Genomic DNA, 12,642 nt, shown 5'->3' with positions numbered 1-12,642 from the left:
GTTTGGGAGACATCTGGGACATCTGGGAGATGCAGATCCAAACTACAGAACAATGTATACAGAAGAACCAGAGGTTCATTTTCTGCTGCTGCAGTCCAAGAGGAAGCCAGTGTGTTCAGCAGTTCCTGGAGTTTATTCTCAGTATAACTGGGCAGAGTCACACATTTACCTGTCCAGGTCCCACAAAGATGCAGGTTGCGTTGGGGTGGCAGCCTCCTCTGTCAGGAGCGTTACAGTTGTTAACGGGCTGACACTCGTCTCCATCCTCCATCCATCCGGTCAGGCACTTGCAAATGTGTGAAGCTGGGCCCGTCTTTATACACTTGGCCTGCAGGGGGCAGAAAACTCGAACCTTTGAGAACAGGAGCACTGAGGGTCATTGATCCAAGACTTACATTACTGCTGCAGCCTCCTCTTAGGGGGGGGGCACACGGGTCCATCTCCACACATGTGATCCCGTCACCGTGAAAACCAGGTTTGCAAAGACATCTGCAAGGAGATAGAGACCTCAGAGCTCTGATTCTGTCTGGAATTAGGAATTCTGAAGGAATCTGTGGTGTGGGACGACTACGACGCTTCAGTGGGTGAACTCACTTGGGCGTGCCCTGACTAAGGTCGCAGTCAGCGTATGCATGGCAGAAGTGTTCGTAGATGCCACAGGCAGATGCCTTGCGCTCACAGAAGTGCCCAGTGTAACCTGGAGCACAGGAGTCCAGTTTACATCGTCCATCTGAGCTTGGACGGTTGTCGCATTGCCCGTGAATACAAGGACAGGCTGAGGACAGGTAAGACATAGGTGAGTTTCTCTCATTACTTCCTGGGACATAAAGAGGCAGGCCTCCCACTCACTTCTGTCACAGTCTAGACCATACTTGTTGGGAGCAGAGCAATACTGACAGCGAGAGCCTCGGAAATTTGTTTCACACAGACACGACCCGTTTCCTGCGATGCCCTCCACGCACTGACAAGAAAAACACATCAAAGCCAATAACTGGGGCTACCTTCAAGCCCCTCCCCTCAGAAACTGTTGCTTTATACCTGGCCATGCCCAGAACAGGGGGATTGAAATCCACCTGGACAAGGCTTGCATTCTGGGCCGTAGAAACCTTTACAGCAAGCCGGGGTCTAAGCACACAGGTGCACTGCGTTACATGAGGGTTTGTTTGAGACTTTAATGGGGTTTAAACCGATGCAGGTAATCTGCTATACCATCACAGTGGTGTTGCACAGCTGCAAGCATCCTCTTTCAGGCATTGTGAAGATGGAGGAGGCGATGGGCTGGTTGTAGAAACACGCTAAGCTGCGCTGATGGACAAAGAAGGGATCCATCAGACTAGTTTCTGGTTCACTCAAAGATGCAAGAGAATCATTCCACAAGTCTTACCACAAATACTCCAGACGGGCACACAGAAGGCGTGATCTTTGAGCATCTGGCACATTTACCCTGAAACCCAAGATGTCAGATGTCATTCAGCCTGAGAGGATCTGCTGTGTTTGAGGTCTGCTAAAACTTTACGGATGATAATGTTGTAATGGTTACTGGTAACTGACAGCACTCACTTTGGTGATCTTTGATTCTGGAATGTCACACCTGTGGGGCAGCACTGGCTCGATGGAGGCTGGGATCAAAACTCCATCCATCACATACAGACGTCCATTTTTAGCCTCCACTGCTGCCTCGGTCACTGCTGCTCCGTTAACCAGAATCTGACCCTGAACCAAACAAAATCAAGATTCATGTCCACTTTCCTGCCTTGAATCCTTGGAAAACTAGTTTTAGTCACATTCTATCGTCTGGTGAAGCATCAGAGAGTACAGATTGTTTTGTTGTTCACTGTCAGCCTGCTCTCTGCCTGGCACTTTGAACTTGGGGCTGGTGATCTTCAAAGTTTGGAGAGTGACACTTACATTTTCTGTCACGTTAAACATTAGGACGTGGTTGGCCACCGTCACTACTGTTGGGCTGGACACAATGTGGTAGACCTCCAGCTTCAACATAACAACAACCAGCATCAGAAAAGAAACAGTGGAAAAGTTTCGACATGACGGCCCAGAGGCCCACTTACCAGGGACGACACCACGTGATTCCTGATGAACTCCACTAGCTTGCTGTGACCCTAGAAGTTCAGAAACTGACCTGTCACACTCCATTCCTAGAGGAAGATTGAGTTGTGGCTTCCAGCAGAGAAACCTGTATTGTTCTCACCTCCACACTAGTCAGGTACTGCAGGTATCCCTCTGTCATGGCGTCCAGGGCTGTCGTGGTGGGAGCAAAGACGGTGATGTGTCCTGGAAGGTCCATGAGTGAGGCCAGGTCAGTTTTCTGCAGGACAACAAAGAAGACAGACCATGAGCTCCACATGCTCATGTATTTCTGACTTTGACAAACCTGAAGAACCCCAGAGAGCTAAACCTGACCCCACACTAGAGCCCTGCGCGGGACTATTTTCTTCATCCCGCTCCCGCAACGTATGCGTTACACTCCCGCCCGCACCCGCAATATGTCTGTCCACTCCCGCCCGCACCCGCAAAACTCTGAGAATTTAGTCCCGCATAGTAATAGAGATGAATTGATTTTGTATCGTCCCGCAGGAAAAAAACACGTATTTGTATTGATATTATTAAAGAGATTCATGTCCCTCCGCCAGCCTCATCTTTTCATGCATTCCTCTTTTGTGTAATTTGCAACTAAATTATTAAATATATTTTCACTAATCCAGTTCGGTTAAAAGTGTGCGTGTGTCCGCGCGCAGACAGACGGCCTGAAGAGCACTGAACCAGCCGGTAAAGATGCAGGTCAAAGTCATTTGAATTTATGGAGAGAAAAAAACATTGTAATGGTTAAACAGAGCTGAAAATCTATGAATTAATTTTTTCCTCATTGAAAAATGCTTTTTTTTTAGCTTCAGCCTTTTCCACTTTTTGCTGTTTTGCGCCTCAGTGGGGCATCAGCACGCAGATCTGAGAACCATGCGTGACTCACGATGAACCTCGTTTGAGGTTCTTTTCTGCTTGATCAATTGACATCATGTCCCTGCCAGGCAACCGGCTCCATCCTTATCCGCGCAGTGTTGCCAGATAGATTGACAGCTCTTTCATCCGTGTGCTGCGCTAGAGCGCCCCGACTATCGTGTTAACCTATGATGACCATATTTTGCGCTCTCTGTGTAAAACAGACTGAGGAGCGCGGGGGAAACTAACTCTCAGCTACAGAGGATGTGAACAGGTGAACAGGTAGAGAGGAAAAGCAGGTAGAGAGGCAGGGGAGGGGCTTTGGCTTCAAACTCTGTCAGAGAGATGCAAACACGGGCGTCAGATTGAGACGCAGCTTTCCCTGCGGGAGTTGAAGCAGAGACTTTCTCTGGGATGATTTTATGAACTCAAACATGGAAACATGATTACCAAGTAGAACTCTTCAAAATAATAAACCCGATTTCTCCACATTCTTGTCTAGCATGCATTGATGAACACAACGCTCCATGTAGCGATCAGACCATTACTTTAGCTGGTAGCTCCGCCCACGACCTCGGTATCAGGCTTTAAAGAACACACTAAGAGGCGGGGCGTTGCACACCCCCAACAACAGGTTAGATGACAGGGGCCATTAGGCGTCTTTACCTGGTGCGTTCACGGAGCTTCAGTACATAAGAATCCAACAGCCGCACAGCCTAACGTAGTCCGCTAATATATATTCATGAGATATTCATGGCAACACTGATCCCGCAGGGGTTTTTTTTTGCCGCCCGCTCCCACCCGCAGCACAATTCAAACCGCCCAATCCCGCGAGATTTGGGTTGGGTCCCGCGGGACCCGGCGGGACCCAATCCCAATGCAGCCCTCTACCCCACACCTTGCCCCTGTCTCCCACTTGGGAGACAGGGGCACCACAGAAGAACTGAAAAACTCTCCCAAAATCCTTACAGAACCAAATCAAAGAACTCAGCAAAGTACAGCAGATAGCTGTCGACTGGGTCCAAGGGGTCTCTCTGAGACACTTACTTCACTGCCAATGTGCTGGAGAACTAGGAGTGGAGCATGACAGAGTGCTTTCATCATTCTCTCTCATCGATCAACAGAAGACAGGTAATCTGACTACTGCACCTGCAACAAGGTCCTGAATGTCTCAAACTTTCCATTGTCAGAGATGATCTTCATCAGGTTTTCCTGCAGAGAAACAGCAGCAGTTTAAGAATTTTCTTTAAACTATAAAAAGGAGAAAGAACAACAGGAACTTCTGATCCTCTAAAATGTTTTATGTATTTTTTCACAATGATCTTCTTAAGGAGGATAACGTCAATGCAGGTTCTCATTCATTTAGGTGACATCCTAAAGTTGAATCATGGTATCTGGCGTCTTCTTGAGAGACTGAAGGTGGGTGGAGCCTAAGAACAGTGGCAGCTGGAGGAGTGTGATTGGATGAAAGGGCCGCCCTCTATTTGAGCCTGAGCAGTGCGCTAATCAGTTGGATGGGATGCTTTGCTCATCACAGTTTGTCCATAACACATGGTACCAGGACACCCCAATGAGGGTTGGTGGGAAATGTGTGGCTGAGCGCCCCCATCAGGGAGGTTTTCAACACCCATTTCTGAGAGTCCCACAAGACACAAAAATAAATCCTATTGCACTTGGCTGGCTTATCAAATTCCAGCTAGCAGGTACCTGTGGTCTCAGTGAGCTGCAGTCTGGACTCTGTTGAAGGTAAAAACTCAGTCCTGGGAGGAGTTCGGGGAGACCATGGAGAAGAAGCATCAATCAGCCTCAAAGAGATTCTGGCAAACCGTCTGGCACCTCAGGAGGGGAAAGCAGTTTTCTGCACGTACAGAGACTGTTGACTTTGACCAGGGAAAATGTTGGGCGGTAGAGGAAAACACTGAGGAAGTTCACAATCCTGCTGACACGCCTTCTGCTGAAGAGGCAGAACCTGGGGACTCTGGGGTCCAGCTGTCCATCACCAAAAGTCACAGAGACAGATGAAGAGCTCCTCAGGGGCACTAGGGGGGATGAAGCTCAGACTGCTGCCCCCTCGGCCCATTTCGGATGAACAGAGGAAAAGGACGGGATTGATTGATGGATGGGCGGGGCATAAATGCGTATTGGATGATCCTTGGGCATGGACTCATATCAGTAGCTCGTGGTTGTTTATCTCCGGAATATTGTTAGAGATGTCTGCAGACGACTCAGTAGAATCGGTTTTGTCCTCATTTCATCACCTAATGCTGCATAAACACCCTAAACTGTTACACCGGGACTTCTTCAACTATCCATCTATGCAGCACTTAGTCCTAAGAGCTGTTCACATCCACTTTCTCTGAACTTCAGAGAACTTCATTCTGCTGAAAATAGTCGTTACGTAACAAATGAATCATTCAGAAAATCTTAAAAAGGCTTCTTTGCAGAATCGTAGTCATCCTAAATAAAACATTGTCTAAAGGGTTTAGACCTGAAGACGCAGGATAAGGCTTCCTCAGAGCAGTCGGGACGATGGAGGACACTGTCAGATGATCTATTGGAAAGTTTGATCAAAGCCCGACCTTTCAATCCCGGATCCAAAGTTAACGTGAAAATTCCAACGTGGTGTCATTCTGTTATCGATTTGACCTTCAATTTTTGCTTTAGGTGTGTCACCTTCATTGGTAGGTGGGTGAATTTTACATCATGTCCACTTTTGGGGCGGCCGAGTTGCAGTGGTAGGGCAGTCTGATCAAAAGATTGCAGGTTTGAATCCCACCTTGCCCGCCCACATGTCAAAGTGTCCATGGGCAAGACACTGAACCCCACATCTGGTGGAAGGTTGGCACCAGTGTTTGGCAGCGGAGCCGCCATCAGTGTGGGAATGTGTGAAATTCAAGGAAGGTAGAAAAGCAGGATACAAGTATTTAGGATTTTTCCCATCTTTGGAACATTGGTAAGGAGGCCAGAATATGGTTGTTCCACATCAGGATGGATTTTATTTATATTGAATCCAAAGAGCATCAGTCCAGCTTTTCTGACAGTATGTGAATGTCTGCTGTTCACTCGTTCTCATTGAAGTGAACATTTTCCACTTTGCTGAGCAGATCAGTTCTCATTTCTAATAAACTGATGAGGTTGAAGGCAGGACTCTGTGACGCCTTTAGATGAAATAGTTTCTGCTCCTTTAAGGTGACCTATTCTTCAGCAGAACAGTCTCAAAGTTGTAAATGTCTGCATCCAGAATGGAAGAACTCTCTGCTATCAAAATGAATCACTGCCTTTTTTTCCATTTCTGTTCATTTTAACGGCTTCATCACTTTGGTTTTGGGGTTTTTCACCAGACATCTCCCATGTGGGTTTCCTGATGTGGCGGCATCTAAACAAATGCAGAGGGGAGTCTTACATCTGGGTTGCTCTCCACTGTGGGAGAGATGCTGTCCATCAGCTTATTGATAATGTGGATGATCCCATTAGAGGCAACAAGGTCAGACTGGATGATGTTGCCTTTCTTCCTGCTCCCATGGATACGGATTCTGGGCTGGCCATCCTGAGAGGACATTAAACAGCAAAAGCTGAAAGAACATGTAGATCAATACTAATAAAACATTCCAGTTTGCAGATCTGATCTGGAGACTTTTGAACGTCAACAATCATCTCAAGAGCTAAAAAGAGAAAGCATGTTGAGCTTTCCTTATAAATTAAACCAACACATCTCATCTCACAGCACAGGATTATCGGTTTCTATGAATCCAACATCTGGACTTTGTATTAAAAGTCACCTGATTACAGAGGCTGCATATATTAACTCGTTAGAGGATTACTCGTTAACATTGATCATTTCAATAAATACCAAAAATAATTTTATAGGACTTATGTGTATTTTGGTATTAGTCTTTAAGCTTAATCCAAAGAGTTTGAAGCTAAAGGTGGATTTTTATTTCACTGCTGTTCTTGGAAATTTAGACTCAAACATTCCAGTTTGGTAGAAAAGGATTCACTTTCCACTAAAGAGGACTCTTATTCTGAAATGCATCAAACAAGGATGTTTAACATTCAAATGTTTCATTCTAATGAACTATGGACAGAATAAAGAGTTCAGAGTAAAGAACATCTGGGTTCATTTATCACAGCACAAGGACTGCTCTGTTATTCTCTAGAGAACAAACATTTCATGATTCTATTTATTGAATGAACATAAAGGAATTCAAATCATGTTTCTCAGACAAAAGATATGATATGTTCTTTGACTTTCTAACACTTTCCAATTCAATATTACATCAAGAAGGAATTTTTTATAGTAAATTATGCAGTTAAATATGTTATTAGTCACCAAAAAGATTCTATAGTTGGTTCTGAGGTCATTTGGGTTTCTGAAGCTGAGAACATTTTATAGAATAATGTTGGATTACGCTGCTCCTCCTGGTCCTGAAGAGTCTCTTCTCACCATGTCAGGAGAGTCTATCTCTGCTGATTTCCCCGTTAGCGTGTAGAAGATGGCGGTTTTGGTCAAAGTGTCAGATGGCATCAGTCCAGCAGCCAGATGGATCCTGCAGAGGTATTTAGCTTTGGATGGTTCTGCTGTCAAAGACTTCACCTGGAAACAACCAAACATAATAAACCTTCAGCATTATACTTAAAAAAAAAATCTGTTGACATTTTGGAGCAAAAATCTGGTCTTAGTTTTGAAGACAAATGTCCCTGTGTCACTGCTGCAGACAAAATCCAGATTCTCACCGAAAGTCCTCGGAAGCCTTTATTGATTGGGACAAAAATAGTGAAAGGACCAAAGTTCTGTAGAGGCCATGAGAGAGAACCTGAGAACCACACAAGAAAATCCACATGAGTGTCATTCCAGACGTAGTTTTCCTGCTGAGTCTGACAGAGTCACTGATGAACATAGTTATGTTCTTCTGCAACAGCGTATGATCAGGAACCATGAAAAATCGTTTTTCCACAAAAAGGTTTAGATGATGAGGAAATGTCTGTTTTCAACATTTTACGATTATTCCATAACGGTTATAATGTACATAAATTTATGGCAATGTGAAAATAAAATACAAGAGCATTAACAGAACAGGTTCCAGACATCAAACATCCTTTTCCTCAAGCAGAGACAATAGATTTCATGATTAGTTAGTTTTTACTGTGAAAATTTAAGAGTGTATTCAGACTGGAAAATCCGTTGTTCCAGTGCGCTCAATTTGGTCCGGATGGAGTCCTGAACCGTGTGTTTGGTCTGTACCCAGACTGCCGTCAAGCAGACTTCCTGTTCTGGACCGAAGCTTGTAAACAAAACCAGGTGACTAAAGATTTCTTCACTCATTGGTCAGGAAATACGAGGGGGAGGCAAAGTAGAGACAGAATAATGGAAGTCCTACAAACTTTAGATTTGACTCAAGGTTTGAACGTCTGTATCAACGTCAGGCTCGACACGTTTACTGCTGCTTTGGTCCGGTGGAGTCCGGCTGCAGGACGGTTACTGACAGGAAGACGGCTAAGAAGGACGCGGATGAATGTTCATGACGGACAGACTGTCTGGACAACAGTGAGAAACGATGTGGATCACGTTGAAGACGGTTGTAATGAGTCTGCATTCATGAGTGTCTGTGTCTCACGGTGTTGGTTTGTTTTTAGAGAATTCTGTTATGGAACCACAAGCTAGTTTTTAGGCGGACATCACAGCGCTGGGCGCGTGACGCCACAGAAGAGCATTAAAGACGGCTTTTCAGCGGCATTAAAATAAACCTTACAACAAATCTGATCACACAACAATCGTTGCTTTATATTCGTTGGCCGATCATCTGTAGCTACATTCTGACCCTATTTTGATCTCGTGACCATTGTCTATGGAGCCGCTTTGGTTTCGTCACTACACTCCGAGGATGGATAGTTCTACCACTGAGGAATCTCAGAGCGAACAGCAGCTCAGTCCCATTAGAAACGAACGGAGACCACCAGCAAAGATGGGTCAGAGATCGGTTCCTGGTTCCGGACCAGGGTTCGCTTGGTTGTATTCAGACGGAAAATTTGTTCTGGATTATGGTTTCAGTTTAGGAGAACCAAATGTGTCCAGTCTGAATACACCCTAAATTTCATGCACAAGCTCTACTGTCAGACAAACATGAGTTAGTGGATAGAAAAACATCATTGGGACAAATGATGAAAATGAAAACAAGGTCCAGAACATTTAAGAAAAGTTGAATCTTGGCAGGCTGAGGTCATTTGTGGAGAAAAGACCTACCAGATGAGGTTTTTGTCAGAATGACAATCACAAATGTGGAATAGAGTAAGACTGAGCAGAAAATGAGCCTGTTAAATATTATATGTCTGATCATGAGAGAGTTACAGTTTTTGCAAAACTCGTTCTTATTTATTGATGTAACAGTGACGTTTTTTGTTAATATTAAGAAATTTGACCCTGGATTTAGATTCAACTTTTGTTATTTAGCAGAATCTTTATTTTAACAAAATAGAAATAAAAGAAAGAAAAACTTCAGGTCTTTCAGAAAAAGAAAGAAATATCTTCAGACCAAAAGAGGTTTTTTAGAAAGTGCCAGACAAGAAAAGCCAGTGTCAGTCTTTGGTTAAAGACGGTCGGTGAGGCTGCTGTGCTGAGGTAGGCGGGTCACTCCACCACTGCGGCGCCAGAGAGCTAAAGAGTTTCGCTTCTGATCTTCCTCCATGTTGCTCTGGAACCAACAGAGTCTACCGCCCTGAAGGTGAGGGTCAGCTCCATGATGGTTGCTCTACCATCTCTGATTCATGCAGGTCCCACATTCTGCTGAAACAGACCCGCCCAACGCTGCCTTGCAAGTTACTGCAGAGTATTAAACAGGAGCACCAGGCATGGGGGAGTTTGCCTGTAAGAACAGCTGGATGGGTTTTTATTTGGTTCTGAAACTGTACGTATGTATGTATAACTGATGATTGTATTGTTTTTGTGTATCATTCTCTCTTGATTGCTTGAAATAATAACCATTTTAAATCAAAAATCAAATCAAAACAACAAGAATCTGGTTCATTTCCCGCCAAACTGACCGAGTTGCAGAAGTAACAGAATCAGACTGGTACCAAACATGGAGATGGCGTTGCTCAGCTGACCCATCCACCGCCCCTCTGGTTCTGTGTTCAGTTCCATCAGACGCTGCATGATGTTCCCGTAGCAGACTCTACCATTACCGATGTAACCCTGTAGGCAGGTGCACCTGAGGGACAGAGCAGCAACACTTCAGGCAGCTGGTCCACTTGTGGGGGTGTGGAGGGGGTGGGATACTGACTGGACTTCTCCGGGCCCCACAGTGCTACAGTTGGCGTTCTGATGGCAAGAAGCCGGTTTACAGGCGTCCTTGAGGGCACAGCCCCCGCCTGACAGGTTTTCAAACCCAGGAAGACAGTCACAGCGAGACTAAAGAAAGAAAACAAGATGACTCACTCAGACCTTTGCCTCCCCCCCCCCCCTCCGCCGCACCCCAAACACACTGGTCTCTGCAATGTAACCGGCCCCCTTACTCCCTGTGATGTCATCAGGACCTGCAACCCCTTCTCTGACCAATCTTCAGAGCAGTCTGTATCCTGGTCCAGGTGAACCCTACCTGTCCTGGCCCGGTGAAGACACAGCTGGTAGATTCAGGGGCACAGCCTCCATTTTGGGTCTGACAGGGATCAACCGGCATGCAGACTCGCCCATCACCGCTGAAGCCCTGGTTGCAGGCACACAGGTGCTGGTTTGGACCAGTGTGAATGCAGGAGGCGTCGGTGTGGCAGACGGGCTGAAGACATGGGTTTACCGCTGCAGAGCAGAGGAGACGACAGTCAACAAACCCAAAGTGGAGGTGGTTGAACGATGAAACTGTCCAAAGTGATTTCCTGTTGAGTTTAGAAATATGGAAGTACAGACTTTAAACTGTTCCCACAAATTTAGAGACACGAGGAAAAGAAATTGAGAAATTATAGGTTTGTTCTGGCAAGGTCCCACTTCCTCTCCCTGGTTCCTGTCTGGTCTTTTCAAAGTAAGAGAATTACTGTAGTCAGTCAGTTCCAATTGCAGACCTTCTCTTGACCTTCACTATGTGAAAAAAACTATGTTTTTCATCTCTTTGGGCTTGTTCCCAACCAAGAAAATGTAGAAATTATCTAGACAATAATCTATTTTAGAACAAATGTCTATTATCTCCTTTCTATCAGTTCACTGTTGCAACGACCAATTTGGTTTCTGTTCCACTACGATAAATACGGATGGCCTTGGGTTCAGTTGGGTTCTGGAATCAGAACTGAACCTTTATTGTCATTGAAATAAGTCAGAGCACAACAAAATTTCTATGGCAACCCACTCACCAGCGCCGGTTATCTTTAATGGAAAAAATAGGTTTACACCAGGGAGGAGGTGGAATGGATTATGATGGAAAAACAAAACAACTGCTCTTGTTGCTGAGTCTGCTCTGGCTGCTCAGTCTGCTCTGGCTGCTCGGTCTGCTCTGGCTGCTCAGTCTGCTCTGGCTGCTCGGTCTGCTCTGGCTGCTCAGTCTGCTCAGTCTGCTCTGGCTGCTCGGTCTGCTCTGGCTGCTCAGTCTGGTCTGGCTGCTCAGTCTGCTCAGTCTGCTCTGGCTGCTCGGTCTGCTTGGACAGCTCAGTCTGCTCAGTCTGCTCTGGCTGCTCAGTCTGCTCAGTCTGCTCGTTCTGCTCTGGCTGCTCAGTCTGCTCTGGCTGCTCGGTCTGCTTGGACAGCTCAGTCTGCTCAGTCTGCTCAGTCTGCTCAGTCTGCTCAGTCTGTTCTGGCTGCTCAGTCTGCTCTGGCTACTCAGTCTGCTCTGGCTACACAGTCTGCTCTGGCTGCTCGGTCTGCTTGGACAGCTCAGTCTGCTCAGTCTGCTCGGTCTGCTCTGGCTGCTCAGTCTGCTCTGGCTGCTCGGTCTGCTCTGGCTGCTCAGTCTGGTCTGGCTGCTCGGTCTGCTCTGGCTGCTCAGTCTGCTCAGTCTGCTCTGGCTGCTCAGTCTGCTCTGGCTGCTCAGTCTGCTCTGGCTGCTCGGTCTGCTCTGGCTGCTCAGTCTGCTCAGTCTGCTCAGTCTGCTCTGGCTGCTCGGTCTGCTCTGGCTGCTCAGTCTGCTCTGGCTGCTCGGTCTGCTCTGGCTGCTCAGTCTGCTCAGTCTGCTCTGGCTGCTCAGTCTGCTCTGGCTGCTCGGTCTGCTCTGGCTGCTCAGTCTGGTCTGGCTGCTCAGTCTGCTCAGTCTGCTCTGGCTGCTCGGTCTGCTTGGACAGCTCAGTCTGCTCTGGCTGCTTGTTCTGCTCTGGCTGCTCAGTCTGCTCTGGCTGCTCAGTCTGCTCAGTCTGCTTGTTCTGCTCTGGCTGCTCAGTCGGCTCTGGCTGCTCAGTCTGCTCAGTCTGCTCAGTCTGGTCTGGCTGCTCAGTCTGCTCAGTCTGTTCTGGCTGCTCAGTCTGCTCTGGCTACTCAGTCTGCTCTGGCTACACAGTCTGCTCTGGCTGCTCGGTCTGCTTGGACAGCTCAGTCTGCTCAGTCTGCTCGGTCTGCTCTGGCTGCTCAGTCTGCTCTGGCTGCTCGGTCTGCTCTGGCTGCTCAGTCTGCTCTGGCTGCTCGGTCTGCTCTGGCTGCTCAGTCTGCTCAGTCTGCTCTGGCTGCTCAGTCTGCTCTGGCTGCTCAGTCTGCTCTGGCTGCTCAGTCTGCTCTGGCTGCTC

General features: G+C 46.8%; 1 protein-coding gene across 4 annotated transcripts in view; it reads right to left on the bottom strand.

Moving 5' to 3' along the window:
- stab2 (stabilin 2) overlaps positions 1–12,642 on the bottom strand; it is a 31,597-nt gene that overhangs the window by 15,645 nt on the left and 3,310 nt on the right. For all 4 annotated transcript variants that reach the window (XM_023952379.1, XM_023952380.1, XM_023952381.1 and 1 more), the window contains 18 exons: positions 10,545–10,741; positions 10,230–10,357; positions 10,024–10,157; positions 7,687–7,766; positions 7,397–7,546; positions 6,356–6,499; positions 4,102–4,164; positions 2,207–2,323; positions 2,067–2,117; positions 1,909–1,989; positions 1,561–1,713; positions 1,385–1,444; positions 1,210–1,305; positions 1,039–1,125; positions 850–961; positions 595–775; positions 396–489; positions 170–328 (listed from right to left, as the gene is read on the bottom strand). In XM_023952379.1, coding sequence (XP_023808147.1) covers positions 170–328; positions 396–489; positions 595–775; positions 850–961; positions 1,039–1,125; positions 1,210–1,305; positions 1,385–1,444; positions 1,561–1,713; positions 1,909–1,989; positions 2,067–2,117; positions 2,207–2,323; positions 4,102–4,164; positions 6,356–6,499; positions 7,397–7,546; positions 7,687–7,766; positions 10,024–10,157; positions 10,230–10,357; positions 10,545–10,741 — 2,087 coding nt within the window. The remainder of the gene's footprint in view (positions 1–169; positions 329–395; positions 490–594; positions 776–849; positions 962–1,038; positions 1,126–1,209; positions 1,306–1,384; positions 1,445–1,560; positions 1,714–1,908; positions 1,990–2,066; positions 2,118–2,206; positions 2,324–4,101; positions 4,165–6,355; positions 6,500–7,396; positions 7,547–7,686; positions 7,767–10,023; positions 10,158–10,229; positions 10,358–10,544; positions 10,742–12,642) is intronic.

The sequence above is a fragment of the Oryzias latipes genome, chromosome 23 (genome assembly GCF_002234675.1).
Source record: "Oryzias latipes chromosome 23, ASM223467v1".
NCBI classification, from domain to species: Eukaryota; Metazoa; Chordata; class Actinopteri; order Beloniformes; family Adrianichthyidae; genus Oryzias; species Oryzias latipes.
Note: the sequence above shows the minus strand (reverse complement) of the source record. Positions and strands in the feature narration are given on the sequence as shown.